At 35.6% G+C, this 15,232-nt stretch overlaps 2 protein-coding genes across 3 annotated transcripts; both read right to left on the reverse strand.

Annotated features, from left to right (window-relative positions):
• Positions 1 to 244: 244 nt before the first annotated feature.
• Positions 245 to 2,208, reverse strand: LOC137737918 (protein PHYTOCHROME KINASE SUBSTRATE 1-like). Its single transcript, XM_068477502.2, has one exon. The coding sequence runs from the start codon at positions 1,837 to 1,839 to the stop codon at positions 340 to 342; it is 1,500 nt and encodes a 499-aa protein (XP_068333603.2). The 5' UTR covers positions 1,840 to 2,208; the 3' UTR covers positions 245 to 339.
• Positions 2,209 to 3,875: 1,667 nt separating this feature from the next.
• LOC137737300 (putative methyltransferase PMT2) lies at positions 3,876 to 8,940 on the reverse strand. Of its 2 annotated transcripts, XM_088682515.1 has the most exons (8): positions 8,536 to 8,793; positions 8,275 to 8,386; positions 7,289 to 7,934; positions 6,934 to 7,144; positions 6,530 to 6,824; positions 5,729 to 6,100; positions 5,237 to 5,314; positions 3,876 to 4,493 (listed from the first exon to the last, which is right to left on the reverse strand). In XM_088682515.1, the coding sequence occupies exons 3-8, from the start codon at positions 7,925 to 7,927 to the stop codon at positions 4,268 to 4,270; spliced, it is 1,821 nt and encodes a 606-aa protein (XP_088538641.1). In that variant the 5' UTR covers positions 7,928 to 7,934; positions 8,275 to 8,386; positions 8,536 to 8,793; the 3' UTR covers positions 3,876 to 4,267. The 2 variants fall into 2 exon arrangements, with proteins under 2 accessions (XP_088538641.1, XP_068332843.1); XM_068476742.2 differs by lacking the exon at positions 8,275 to 8,386 and having other exon boundaries at positions 8,536 to 8,940.
• Between the last annotated feature and the right edge of the window lie 6,292 nt (positions 8,941 to 15,232).

Raw genomic sequence — 15,232 nt, forward strand, 5'->3', positions numbered from 1 at the left:
TTATTGCGCATTGAAATCGGATACTCAGCGCATATTTAGTCATTAAATTCAATAATATATGTCATACGTTAAATTTAGTTTTGTATGTTATACACTAGGTATTGTGGCATTTATTATGGCACGTGTGACAATGTATGGTATGCATTGCCTTCTAACTTTTAAGTGATTTAGATATACTTTTTAAATTCTTAAGCGCACATCCAGCCGTTAAATTCTGTAAGGTATGTCATACATTGCCGTACTCTAAAACTTAAGCAGCCTTTGGAATTAATCACTACTACTAGAGAAAATTATGGTCCATACATTATATACACTGCATCAATAAATAGATTTACTTGACTACATGAACAAAAGATGTGAAGCATGTGGTGAATGTGAACGAGGGAGCGGCCGTGCTGCAAGAGCATGTTGCCCTTGTACTCTGGCATCAAAGCCTGCCAGCTTATTAGTTGTCTCAGCTTGAAACCTTGTCCCTGCCACGTATGATTCTGCCCGGCGGCGTGTGATCTGTGGTTCGAAATTGTTCTTCTCGTGTTGATATGTACTTCTGTGTGCCTCTCCTGCAACTTTCACAGATTTATGGCTCTTACAACCCAACAGTGCCCCGGAGTGGTGCCTCGGAATTTCCTTGCTCATTCTTGCATTGGCATTCGTAGAATTGGGAGCCATTTTCGCTGGTCTCTGTTGATCTTCGAAGTCGGACATCATGGATATGTCAGCAATGCTGGCGGTGACCACACTCCACTCTATGCTCGCCTCACTCGGCGCATAACAATTCGTTGGCGTCGCAGAGCCAGCATCTGATGCTTGCCGCGCAAGAAAAGGGTTTGCTTTGCCGGTGAGGCTTTCAATCTCGAAAAGATCCGAACTTGCATCACTATCCGAGTCATTGTTGTAGATTACACCACCAGAACTTGCCTGAAACTCATCCCGCGGCAGCATTGTGAGCTTTTTTCCAAGGGCGAAAGACTTATTTTGCTTCTCAAACACAGGGGAGCCGAACACCTCCAGAGACTTCCTCACTTTCTCTGCTTCCTCTACTGCTTGGTGAAAGGGAAGCATCTTCGGCGGCAAACTGCCCGCCCCGGATTTTAAAGTTGGGAAAGTAAAACAGTTCTCTCTTCCCAACTCAACTCCCAACTTTTCGAGCTTTTCGCTTTTGTTCATATCAACTAGAACTTCATCAACAATCTCTGCCACACCAGGAGGTTTATGATTAATTGGTGTTGTCGTGCAGCTTGTGTTTGCACCATTGTTCTTCTTGAAGCTGATCTCACCGACGTGTTCATCCACATCAACCGAATTCTTATCTGAACACGAACATTTGCAGCCAAGGCTGGCAAAGAAGTTCTTCCTCTGTTTGTTTCCCGTAGTTGTGTTTGTCCGGGAAGGATTTCTCGGCGCGCTTCGAAGCAAGGTGCTTTGGCTGTTCCAGCTCGATTCAGAACGCACACTCGGAGTCCCCGGCTGAACCCTTATCTTCACGTGATCCATACTCACTGGTTTATCCTTGTTATGATGGTACTTATTTGTGCTGCTGCTGCCGCTTTTCGGGCTTGTGACGCTTGTCTCCTCATCTATTACTCCATTGAAGTATTTTTCAGCTCTGAACACTCCAATTTCTTCATCGTCAGCTGCTTCCTTTTTTGCTACCAAGTGATTGTTATTGTTATGCTGCTGCTCCTTGCTCGCCTGATCGGCGAGTTTATGCACGACGGCTTCCTCAATGCCGCTAAAGTATGAAGAAAATGAAGCATCACGGATGGCGACGGCGTTCTCGAAGGGAAAAGTTTGCGAGAGGTTCGCCTTACTAGTTGATTTTGAGGTAACAATGGCCATAGAGAAGAGAACTCAAAATTCTCCGAGAAACTTTTTTGAGACAAGTAATATTGGTGGAGCTGAGTTGAATCGAATTCTGGAACTCGAGTGCAGGGTTGAATTCTCGAACAAACTCTATGTAACAAAAAGTAGAGAAAACAAATTGGTTTCCAAAGGCTAGGAGAAAACATAAAACTACAAAAAGAAAAAAGAAAAAAGAGAGAAAAAAAATCAGAAGTTCGAAATTTTGAAACCGAAGAGAAGATGGATCGGATTGAAGGAGGAATTGAATTAACAAGGAGGGTTTTTGTTGAATATTTCAGAGGCTTAGAGAAGATAAGGCTGGTGAGAGAGCTAGTTGAGAACTATGGTTGTATATGTAGAGGCGGAGGCTTATCATGGAACATGAAAAGTTGTACATTCAGAGGGTAGGGACATGTTTGCTTCTTTGCCTAATTTGACAGTTTGTCATTTTTTTCACGAGAGGAAAAATCATTGGTTTTCGGTTACCATTATATGTAATAGGAAAATATTGGGAAGATCATATTTTTATATTATATGTGTATTATTTAATATGACAAATGATATGTACATGTCACGTTAATTAATAAATTTATCTTATTAGATATTACCTATATGCATTATTTACCACGTGATATAGCACACAAATGTAGTATAAATATGTGATCTCCTTAGCATTACTCTGTATAATATATCAACTAGACATATAAATTTCCAAGAAATCTGCCAAATGTACAGTACGTTAAATGTTTGGTTCGATTTCCATATTTGCGGATGTCATATAACATGGTGCTTATTTGAACATTTTGGACGCCTACAAATATAACAAGCTCACACCAACTTGTTGGGTTCCAATAATACCAAAGAAAATTTTCAACTTCTGATTCTTTCTTAAAGGAGATATGACTAACAACAGACCTAGAGCTACCCTCTGTATGTACATACAAAAAATTTCATTAGGGTAATCCGATCACGTGATTGGTTAGGCATTCTTAGGATTCTGAATATTATACAATCACATGGTCATACTACCCTATTGAATTTTTTTTACCTATATATAACACGTACGTGACTTTGGATGCATGATTAATATTCTTAAAATGAGTTATGACCACTGTTCTAAAAATTTCTACCGAGGCACTAGGCGACTAACTGCCTCCCTAATTAATCCCTAAGCGTTTGAAACTCTTTGACCAAGTCGGAAGTCCTCAATAGGCAATGGTCCTCACCTCATCACTGAATATAGATTTTATGGTTAGCAAATCGAGTCATTTTAGAACGATTTTTCTGGCGAATAAAATGCGATTTCAGTCTTCTTGAGTTATCTTCTTTTGAAATTGAGCACAAAACCTTGGACACATAAATAATCTCGACTTCTCGAGCTACAAACCTCTAAGTCGTTCCTTTAAATTTCTAGAGAATATGAAGTGTATGTGAACAATAATAATTTGCAGTTGATCTGTCATACAAGTAAAGCCATTTAAATAAAGAAATAGCACCCATCCTCCTCTGTTAATACAAAGACACACAGAATTTGTTGTCTCGGTATCCACAGATTGCGGTGTCTACGGAAGTCGGAACACCATTGATCTGTCAATTTTTTTTTCTTCTGATCGGTAGAAAAATTATCATCAATAATTGATGAAACACAATGATAAGAGACTCTTTGTAACGTGTTACCGTGCCGGTATGACAGTGATTGGAGAGGCCGAAGAGCTTTTAAACTTTTATCGTAAAACTTTCATATCCAATGTGAGATGAAACTGACCGAACAGATATTTCACTTTATGAAATTAAAAGTGGTGACGATATGAATACTACACGCGGACTTGAATTCATTTCTAAACCAACAAAGCTAATTCCATCCCATCACAATAAATTCCAATTGTTGTTGGTTTTTGCCTTTTCAACACCAGTCGGCCAGATTTAGGCAATTCACATGTCGATTTTACAAGCCATAGAAGCGAAAATAATAAAGTGGTAAAAATGGAAGGGAAACCTTAAAAACCAGAGAATATCGATGTTTCGAGAGGAAATTGAATCAGTAAAAAGATAAACTCATTAAACTGTAGGCTGCAAGTGCAAATCATACATCTGAAATTCGACAGTCAACTAAGGAAGCTAGTGTTTGATCGAATTTTGGCCTCCGCGGCGTACAGATTTAACAAAAGGGGTTCTGTAAAATGAATGATACTCTAAACATACAAGCATATTACCTCTGTAGCTTTGTCTGCTTATAAAATGCTACAAAGGAACGTGGCGGAAGATAGTTAGCGAACATAGATTGTGTAAGCCCTCCTCCGTATGAAGTACTCAGTACTCGGGCAGTAAAAGTGCTCACTGGAAAAATACACATCCCTGTCAGGACTTGTAACAGAGAACATTGCCAGCTTAGATCCACGATATCAGAAGCCGTCCTTTAAGGCGTTCATTGCGTGTCGGTGGAGTTTCCAACCCAGTACTGCTTGACAACAACCAATACCTTCTCTGGTACAAGGGGACCATCCTCATGGTCCACCATTTTAGTATCCCATCTCATTCCTCCAACTATTTTCTTCACCTTCATTAATACATCAACTTCATCGCGGAATATGACCGCACCTTCTGGCCGCAAAATCCTGTCCATCTCAAGAAGAATGTCTTCCCAATTGCATCTGCGATACATTCAATACAGCTTACTCAGTCACAGAAAAGCAGAAGGAAAGAATAAGCAAAACAGTGAATTGGTCTTGGCATAAGAAACAATCTGAAATTGAAGTGGTTAGTTCTGCCTCTACTATTGCAAGTATGGGATCCCCGTCAGTACATAAACAATTACCCCTGATTGGATCTACATATACTATCCCTCATTAAGATGATTCCGCAACACTACAGTCGGATTCTTATTATGACAAGTTAATAAATAGTTGGTGTTACATGTGCACATACCATCATAACCAAAAGAATCACCTCACCCTCAAACTAAACGGCTTCGTGTACCATCTTTTATAAGCGAAGTGCTCAGGGAAATTACTGTTGGACCGTAAAAGAACTTCATAAAAAGTATACCGTATTAACCAATCTTAATCGTTCGACTTGAAAAAATAAGGCAGGCCAATCCAATAAGCTTCAAGAACAATATTCGACCGAGAAAAAGCATGAAGGGTAGATAGCCAAGATTGAATGATGCTAAACAAGTCCAGAATGTCGGGTTGACCTAAATGAGCTTAACATTATCAAGGTCAATCCATCCTAACTGAAACCAGCCATAGATTCAAGCTTAACACAGTTTTCTATGTACTGAGGCCAAGTAACATAGGGAATATCTAATTAGGTATTACACCAAATAAGCCAAGGTTTTCTTTGTTGGAGTAAAAAAGCACTAAAGAAAGCCAAAAACTAATGAAGATATACTTACTTTCCATTGTACAAACTGAAAACACCATGGGCGTGAATGAGGTCATATGTCCTTGGGTAAGTAGAGAAACCTTCGCACCTGATATAGCGTCACCAGAAAAGAATAAAATGATTGATAAACAAACAAAATAAATGGAAGGAGAGATCTGCTCCAGGACCTCACAATTATTTAACACATCACAGGAACTTTTCGTTTTCATGAAAAAAGATGGTTATATATAATTCACTTCTAAAACCATTTTGGAAAAAGCCATTCGCACACTGTAAAATACTCAACACGCACTTCTATTGACATGTTTTAAGTTCTAACACAAATGTTCAGCTGCCGGAAGACATTTTTAGCAGGAAAGGAAATAATGGTTATCTTGAAAGCAGAGTCTAGGAAGCATGTAATATACTTGAATGGTAATATAGGAATGTCAACAGAATTTGCTAAAGAGGAGGCTTTAGAGGAAAATAATTAGACAGGGGAGAAAAGTTCAGAGTAGGGTACCAGTCATGGTAGATGCCTATCAATCCTCGCTCATATACAACACCCAGCGTATTTTTCTCAGCTATTGTGGGCACCACATTCATGACCCACAATTTTGGAGATTCAATTGCTGCAGCAAAACCACCCAAACCAGCATTCATATCCATAATGTTGCGATACCTTCCTGTGTCAATTAGTTTATTGATTCTTCTATAAGCATTTACATGCTTCTTCCATTTTTTGTTATCCTCCTCATAGTCCTCAACAGAAACTCCGGGAACAGACCCACTAGAAATCCTGGGGGGAACAGCATAAAGCCTTTTTGGAAATGGCTTCAACTCCCCACTGGAAACTTCAGGATATGGAGTTATGCATCCCTCCATTTTCTTATACCTGATAACAACCAAAATGAAGAAAAAATAAGAAAAAATATATCTATGTTAACAGCATAAGCTGATAAGCTAAAGCACAAACATGCGATTTAATTATAACCCAGCTAGACCTCAGGACCCCTTTTAACTAAAAATAATTCTGCAAGGCTTTTCATTACAGATGACAACAAACCCTGTCTGCTAAAAACTTTAAGGTAACAACGTTTGAACACCATTAGCGTTCATTTAAAGTAGTTGCCCCATATTTTTCTATCATCCTCCTATACATGCTGGCATTTAAAAGTTGAGAACACAAGTTGGATACATGTAAAGTTATACAGGAAGACCAAAAAAAGAATAAATGTCCTCTTGTCAATTGGTAACTGCACGAAGGCCTCCCAGTATTAAAAACAAAGAGAATGGTAAACAAAATTTAAGCACAGGAAAATACCAGACGTTATCTGCTTCATCAGCTTTGCAAAAGTTAGCACGGGAAGCATCTTGTCTGTCTCCACATGAATCAAAATCTACCCTCTTCTGCCAAATGGCAGTTTCACCCTTCTCAGACTTCTTCTCCCAGCAAAGAAGTTTAGCAGCTTCTTCAATCTGTCTCTGTTCCTCCTCAAGATCCTCCTTGGGACGCTGCCATGAAATGTAATTATTCTTCCAATTAATTGGAGGACCCGAAAGCACCCAATAACCCCCAGGCCTAAGAACTCGGTCAACTTCCTTGAGATATTTTCCATCTGTACATAACAAATAGTAAATTTAATGTCAGAAATGACTGCTGATTATTAGATATCAACAATTCATACCAAGTAGAAGTGCTCTGAGTTTGGTGTATCTAATACTTACCATTTATTCCCCATGGAATTAAGCAACGAGAACAATGAGCCATGTCAAAGGCTCTGGATGGATACGGCAGCTTTATTGTACCCAGAACACCAATAACTGCAGGTACACCCCTCTCAAGAGCAAATTGGACTTGTGCCTCATGGGAATCTCTTGGCGCAAATGACATGGCCAGAACATGTCTACTCAACAAGTATGCACCCCAACTGGCAACCTAAGAAAAATACACCATTGTTACATCATATGGATCAAAGAAACAGAAGAAAATGTTAAATTTTCTCCCAGATAAGAGAACGGGAAAACATAAAAGAATGGAATCAAGGCTAAAGAAACAGTGAATTGGGGGAACACAACATACCCCACAACCGGTGTCCAGTGCAGTTCTCACTGTCCCATTCTTTATTGGTATTACAGCAGCAAGTTGATCAATATATTTATCTGCCCCTTGAGGAAACTGCGTTCCCCCGCCAGGGAATCGAAATACATTACCCTCATATTGGATCCAGTTCTGAACAGCCTTCTCAACAGTCAAGCTCTTATACGGTGCATTGGCATATGGTACAAAGTCACGGCTCTTTGGCCAGGGGAATGGAGTTACATACCCCTTTGGTGCTGGAATAAGGCAATGTAACTTTTCTTCCTCACGAGGGCAATGCCTCTCTCGATAATTCATATCTTCCCTAGGGAATGTCATTGCACGCTTTTGATCTTGGCATGGGGTGTAATCAGTGTAACTATGATGACACGGTTCGAAAACTTTGGGCTTCGATTCATCGATATTCCCAGCTTCGCCAGCATGGTGGGAATCAAAAGTTAAACTTGGACTGATACTGCAGTCAGCCCCATTCTTAGTGATCTCTAAAGCTATACTATCTCCCTTCCCAAAACCACTTCTCTGCCAAGCACCCAATATATAGAAAAAACAGCACAAACCAGCTACAATAAAAATTTGTACCGAGCTCCTAGTCCGACCATCTGCGTTCGCTTTCGGAGCCATTGAACACCTGAAATAATCCCCACACTAAATAATTGCCACAGAAAACGAAATCCAAAAAATGCAAATCCACTACCAACTAGCAACACCACACACACACACACAAACATTCCATCACAAATCTGTGTCTAATTACGATTTAAGTGCGTCTGTTACGTCACAACACCGTAAAACCTGCATTGGATTTGCTTAACTTACAATTACAAGAAAAAGGACAAACCAATTAACCAAAATAGCAGAGCACTAAGCTTAATTAATTATCCAAATGCATCCATTAATAACAAATTAAGCATCCGTTTAAAGCAAGCAAATACGCTCAAATTACAATAAAAAGCACAAAACTTGCATACTGGGTAATGCTCTGCTTGTTTAAAATAGCTAGTGAGAGAAGCCTGGAGCTTTAAAACTCCACAGTTTGTTGTTTCCAAAATGAGATCCAACAAAGATTAGAGCTTTACTGTGCTGAGGTTCAAATTAAATTTATCAAACACCAAGGATCAATCTCTAATTAACCCAAAAACAACCACTAATTAGTAATTAAGCAGCTGATTAAACACGGATTACTGAAATTTGCATAAGAAAAATCGGGTGCGAATGCTTAGATCGCTTACCAATCGCATTAAGGAAAAAGCCAGCAGAGGGTCGAGATCTATCCAACGTATCAGAGGAAAAAGAGGGGGAAAAGCAAAAGAAGAAAGAGAAAATCTTCACTCTTTTTTCTGTGTTCGAATGATGAGGTGAGAAATTGATATTATGAGAGAGAGAGAGAGAGAGAGTGCGGAGGTGGAGGATTCACTGATGGCGGTGGAGACGCAACGCAAAGCCTCTGAAAGTGCGTAGACGAACATCACGCTCACGTGTTGTTATATAAATAGTGAGTTATATGGATTAAAAGGTTAATAATTTAAAAATTAAAATTTTTCACTGCTTGCATAAAAACTCATAATATACTATTTGTATTTCTATCATAATTAAAAATTTCTCATGACGGAGGGGATGAGATCCCTTTCTAAATTGTGGATTTTTGAGTTTGTTGTCGCATTCATATGGGGAACTGGATTTTCTCATGTATCTTATTATTTAAAATTTGCTCATATATCACGTATTCTTATATAAATGCTGGATTATGTGTGTTAAAAGGTTAATAACTTAAAAATTAAAATTTTTCATTACTTGCATAAAAACTCATGATATATTATTCATATTTCCGTCACAACTGAAAATTTCTCGTGACGGAGGGGATGTGATCCTTTTCTGAATTGTGGATTTAAGAGTTTGTTGTCACATTCATATGGGGGAACTGGATTTTCTCATGTATCTTTTTATTATTTAAAAGTGGAGAGAAAATGAAAAGAAAAACATAAAAAAATTGTATGACAAGATGCGATCAAGGTCTCTCTCACCATTAATTGACCAATTAAAATAAGGAACGACAGTTGAATGAACAAAATTAATATGAGCAATTTTGGTCATATTTCATACAAATTAATATACTAGTATACTATTTATATGATATCTCACATCGCTCAGGGGAGTGATCCTTATATGTATATTCTCATTCTTACCTAGCACGAGGCCTTTTGGGAGCTCACTGGCTTCGGGTTCCGTAAGAACTCCGAAGTTAAGCGAGAAGGGGCTAAAGCAATCCTATAATGGGTGACCCACTGAGAAGTTGCTCGTGAGTTCCTAAAAATAAAACCGTGAGGGAATGGTAAGCCCAAAGCGGACAATATCGTGCTACGGTGGTGGAGCGGGTCCGGGAAGTAATCCGCCCTGAGTCGGGATGTGACAATTGGTATCAGAGCCTAACCCTGGCCGCGTGTGTGCCGACGAGGACGTCGGGCCCCTAAGGGGGGTGGATTGTGACATCCCACATCGCGCAGGGGAGTGATCCTTATATGTATATTCTCATGCTTAACTCCGAAGTTAAGCGAGAAGAGGGCTAGAGCAATCCCATGATGGGTGACCCACTGGGAAGTATCGTGCTACGGTGGTGGAGCGGGCCCGGGAAGTGATCCGCCCAAGGTCGGGATGTGACAATTTACATCTATTTTTACTCTTTACATATTTCTTGTTAATTTTTATCCTTTATTTCTTGTTAATTTTTATCTTTTAATTTTTTTAAATTCATATGATCCGACATCTGAAAATTAAAAAATGATATGAGAAGTAAAAAAGAATATGTGGATATCACATCCCTTAATATATTGAACTTATAACTACGCAACCATAATTAGTAAATTTGAGTATCTTATACACATACAAATGTATTTTTTTAAATAGTTTTATTTTTTAAGATGTTTTAATGGTTCGTTAAATTGCATGTCTTTTATAACTCAAACGTACCATACATGTTTATACACGTGCGAACATATTTTTTTACGTTTAATACGCATTATTTTGACACATTTTTAATAAAATATACAAAATTCACAATTTTATACGTAATTTTAATATGATATTGAAAATATATAAATTTAATATTAAATTTTAAACGTGGCTAATGTTTTCAAAATGTTTTTTTTTAACAAAGTTGTTGAATAATACGCACAATTTTAATGTATTATATTTGTTATGTATTTTACTAACTATGTACGCAGTATGCCTTAAGCCAATTAATCGGACAATATATACTTTTTTTTTTCTAAATATTATAGGAATTTAGATCTCGCTTTGTTAAAAAAAAAACGACATCTTGCAAAGTAATGAAATTCATTCTAACAAGACACGTTATTTAACCCATAAACGACAAAATAATATAAATAAATTATATGTTTTCATCATTAATATTAGTATTTGCCTACACACTTTGTGTGTATGAACACATTCTTTTAGAAAATAAGAAGGAGAGAGAGAGAGAGAGATAACGTGGGAGGAAGTGGTAGGTTTTTGTTTTTAGTTTTTTTTTTATTTTTTTAATATTTGAGGTATTTTAACATCACATGTAGGTGAAGTTTTGAAAAAAAATAACAAAATTTGATTGTGTGAAATTACATTTATGTCCCATATTTCTTATTCATATTCTGTTTTAATTAGAGGGTTAAACTAGTAATTTCATAAGGTATTGGTTGAATGAGTGTTTTATTAATTAGTGGAGATATATTCTTTTTGCAAGGGAGTCTAAGTTAGAGTAATCTAAATTACAAGAAAGAGTTTGCAAATAGCATTTATCTTCATTCAAAAAAACTAAACAGCTCTTGTATTTGAAGTACCAAGTTTAATTTTTATCTTTCTTAGCATCTGTTATGTTTATAAATAATTTAATCATGAATGTGAAGCACATTACTCGTATTTGTATGTACAATAATATAGTTCAAATTCGTCTTTTTAAAAAAAAATCAAACTTAAGAATTTTTACTTATTAGTAAAGAGAAATATCACTATATCGTAATACTAAGTAGCTCATGTTTTCCTGCTTAGCTTAAGTGAAGTATGACAGAACGTCTATATTTTGGGTAAACTTTTTATTAAAATTATGAAGTGCCTGGAGTCCAACAAACAAAAAACAGTGTTTGGAGCTTGACGGTGCTTGGGACCCACGCGGCAATTAAGGTTCGATGCCAACACCCGACGATGGAGAGACAAATGGCAAGACTGGGGATTAGGGGGTTCTCCACGATTTTTGGTCGTTGGATAGAGCGGAAATTCTGGTATTAATGGGGGAATTTATATATGAAAAAGAGTAAGTGCTACATCGTTTGTATTCTCGTTTACTAGAGATAGAATTCACTAATATATGGGGTACAAATAGCATTTTTGATATAAAAACGTTTGTATTCTCATTTTAGTAGAGATAGAATTCACTAATATATGGTGTACAAATATCATTTTTGATATAAAAACAACTTTTTAAAGAGCGTATCTTTTTCATCCTTGAATTGAGGGTAGAATTTAAAATTTGTTCAAAACGGCTGATATTTCCATAGAAATATAAAAAAATCAGAAAAAAGATATGGAAATGGGATAAAGCGGCAAAGTCTAAACTTCATCTTATATCAAATAAACTCTTAAGTTTAGACTAAAATCGACATATAACGTCAATATTTCTAGGGGCTTTTAGATCCATGTCCAAAAATGTAGAGTGTTTTTAGAAGTGAGTCCAGTTATCTAATTATATGTTTTTATTTCTTTTATACTCATTTTATATTTTCAAAAAATATTAAAAATCAATTAAAAACTTCTAATATTATGCATTTTCCAACTCCAAATGAATATATTTAATATCTTACAACAAAAATACTAATATACTAGCATAAATTTATCTACAAAACATTATACCCTAACTCAAGTAACAAATATATGAATGTATATAATACCTATACGTGAGATATGAACCTAATTAAAATGTAGAAAAAACATAACATACCTACAAGTAAGACACATTAATCTGTGATAGGTTGATTATAAAAAAAAAATTTGTCATATAGGTAGATAAATATAATTAACCTGTGATATAGGTTGATTATAAAAATTAAAAATAAAATCTATAAATGGGGTTTAAAGTAGGAGGAAAAACGAGAAATAACAAAAAGATAAATAAAAAGAAATAAGCAAAGAGATAATTGGGAAGAAATTTGATTTTTATAATAAATCTTATCATTGAACATATAACTATTGATAATTAAATAATTAAATATAACAAATTGGACTTATTTTAATAAACTGGACTATTCCTACTATTGGTTCAAAAAATTGGACTTATATCAAGTTTTCCCATATTTTATTTTTTCTAACACATATGTTTAATATTGGAGAAACTCTTATATTTCGTTCAAACTAATGCTTAACAATTCGTAAAGTTTCATTTTAAATATGCATATCGATATTTCCATCAATGTCGATATTTGATGTATCCGTTGATATTTCATCTCATTTACATATCTGTATTTCTACCAATACCGATATTTTAAACACTGATTGAGAGTGATGCTCATCCTTTTATTGATTTCAATTATGTTAATTTTAATTTCGAGATCTGTATATTAAATCAATTAAACCAAACTAATCTAATAATAGTCAACGAGAGTGACAATCACAGCAAAGTTGCACTCTTTGATTAATGATTAACTTTCACGTATAAAGTTAAAAACCAAAATGATTAGGCGAAATCCTCACCCAACACTCAGATTCTCTTAGGAGATGGCAAAGACGACTTATTGGCATATGGCGTATCACCTAACATAGATCACCACTCTCATACATTATTACATTCTTCAAAGTTTGATAAAATAACACTTATCAGCTTTAATCCTATATAATTAAAGTCCATTTCAATAATCATGACTTTCATAAAGTTAAATTTACCATCATTTAAAAATTAGATCTAGAGATGTTCAAATTGCTCCGATGTACAGAATTTTGTTTGATCCAAACAAAATCCTTAAAGCTAAAGCCTACCACGATCGATCAACTTATCATATAGACCATCTCAACATTGAGTGTCGCCGACTGTGTACCGTGTATAATGAAAGGTGAAAAAGCAAATTTTCTTAATATTTGAGAATTCCCATGAACATAGATAAATTATGAGGGGTGGTTTAGGATCAAATCAAAAAATTATTTGCACTTTTTATTTGGTTTTTATTTTTTTTACTTTACTTTGATTTAATTGTCAGAAACAAACATAGGGTGCGCACATAAAGAATAGTATGCTAAAATCATGTCCCTAATTTGAAATAATCCTGATTCTCTCCCCTCCTTTTTCTCTTCCCTTTGTCCCCTTCTTTCATTGACAACCATTCTCAAAGATTAGGCCACAAGAGCAATATTCCTTGCATGTCAGCATATTTGACGAACTTTTCATCAAATGGAGGAATCTCGTCAAAGTGAAACTTGAGTTTTAGAATGTGAAGTGACGATATTTTCATTTTAAAGAGTAAAGTAAGCATGAAATGGAGTTGAAAGGATCATTGAAAAAAAATTAAGCCTACTTTTACTACCTAAGGATGGTGAGGGGAAAAAAAAAAGCTCAATGTACAAATGGCATGTTATTGATTAGTGGGTTTACCAATAGGCAATGGGATCATTACAAATACAACACACAAAAAGGAATCAAATACCGATAGGGCGGCAAGAGGCAAGCAACACCATCATTAATAAATTCAAACCTCCTTTCAAAATTACTAAAATTGGTAAATATTGGATCGTTTTTACCGTTTTATACTACGGTCTAATTTTTATTTTTGGTTTGATTCTTGCCAAAAAAGAATTCAGATCAAATTATTATAGTTAGTTTACTATGAATATTGACTTGCTTTCCCACACATACTGTAAATAATATCGTACATGTTAAAAAAAAAAACATATTAAATGGACTTCGGCTTTGTACGTAGATTAGAGATCGTGTGGGTGACCATGATGTCCCATTCCCCTACCAATACAAGTTTAATCTCATTATTTTATTTGCCCTATACGACTTTATGCATATTTTATTTTGACTCAAAAACATGAACGCAACTCACTTTGTTCCTTGGTTTTCCAATCGGTCAAAGAGTTTGCCGGATTTAGATCGGATCAAGCTGCTGAATTATTCCAATTCCACATGAATTATCAATTAAAGTAAAGTATGATCAGAGGATCCTACTTAACAGCTTCCATTCCAATTTCCAATAATTTATAATCAGAAATTAAATTTGGGGGAAGTTGGCTTGGAACCATTTAATCACAAATGGTGGTCCATTTGGTCATATGTTAGGTCGGACAACAAAGAAAACATGAGGTTATATCAATATGCAGACGAAGACATGCGCATTATTATAGCTTATTAATTTATGTTAATACTGATAAACGTGAGTTAGGGCACTTGATAAGGTAAAGTGTTTGCCTCATTGCATCTAAATTCAGATTTTTCATTTGTAAGTGAGATTTCATAGGTTCGATTCTCATCAAAAACGAATTTAACCACATTATTAGTAGCCAATTGTGAGGTTAATCTCATTCGCTTTTAGTTAGTATAGATAATATCTTTTGTTAAAAAAAAAAAAAAAGCAAACTTTTCACCATAAACTAGAATAGTTTATAATATAATTTTTGCTCAAAAAAAAAAAATGTTTAAGCTCGAGCCAGCTACAAGAATCACAACTATAGACGTAAAAGTTATAGCAATGAAACTACATCTTGACTTGTACATTTGGTCAAAATGACAAAGAAATAAATGATGAGTATAAGATAACTTTTTTGAAATATCAAATAGCAGTTGTACAACTGAGAAGTCAATAACCCGTTTTATAACCACATCGTTTTTGAGGGTTTGATTTTCATGTATTATGTTTAAGATGTGAAGGGAAAATATGAAGAAGATATTTTAAA

The sequence above is a fragment of the Pyrus communis genome, chromosome 13 (genome assembly GCF_041283825.1).
Source record: "Pyrus communis isolate YQ-2024b chromosome 13, ASM4128382v1, whole genome shotgun sequence".
In the NCBI taxonomy this organism is placed as follows: domain Eukaryota; kingdom Viridiplantae; phylum Streptophyta; class Magnoliopsida; order Rosales; family Rosaceae; genus Pyrus; species Pyrus communis.

Coding starts and splice junctions, on each gene's coding strand:
- LOC137737300 (XM_068476742.2), bottom strand. CDS start 7,927: ATGGCTCCGAAAGCGAACGCAGATGGTCGGACTAGGAGCTCGGTACAA. Junction 7,145..7,288: donor CACTGGACACCGGTTGTGGG/GTATGTTGTGTT, acceptor TATTTTTCTTAG/GTTGCCAGTTGGGGTGCATA. Junction 6,825..6,933: donor AATTCCATGGGGAATAAATG/GTAAGTATTAGA, acceptor TGTTATGTACAG/ATGGAAAATATCTCAAGGAA.
- LOC137737918 (XM_068477502.2), bottom strand. CDS start 1,839: ATGGCCATTGTTACCTCAAAATCAACTAGTAAGGCGAACCTCTCGCAA.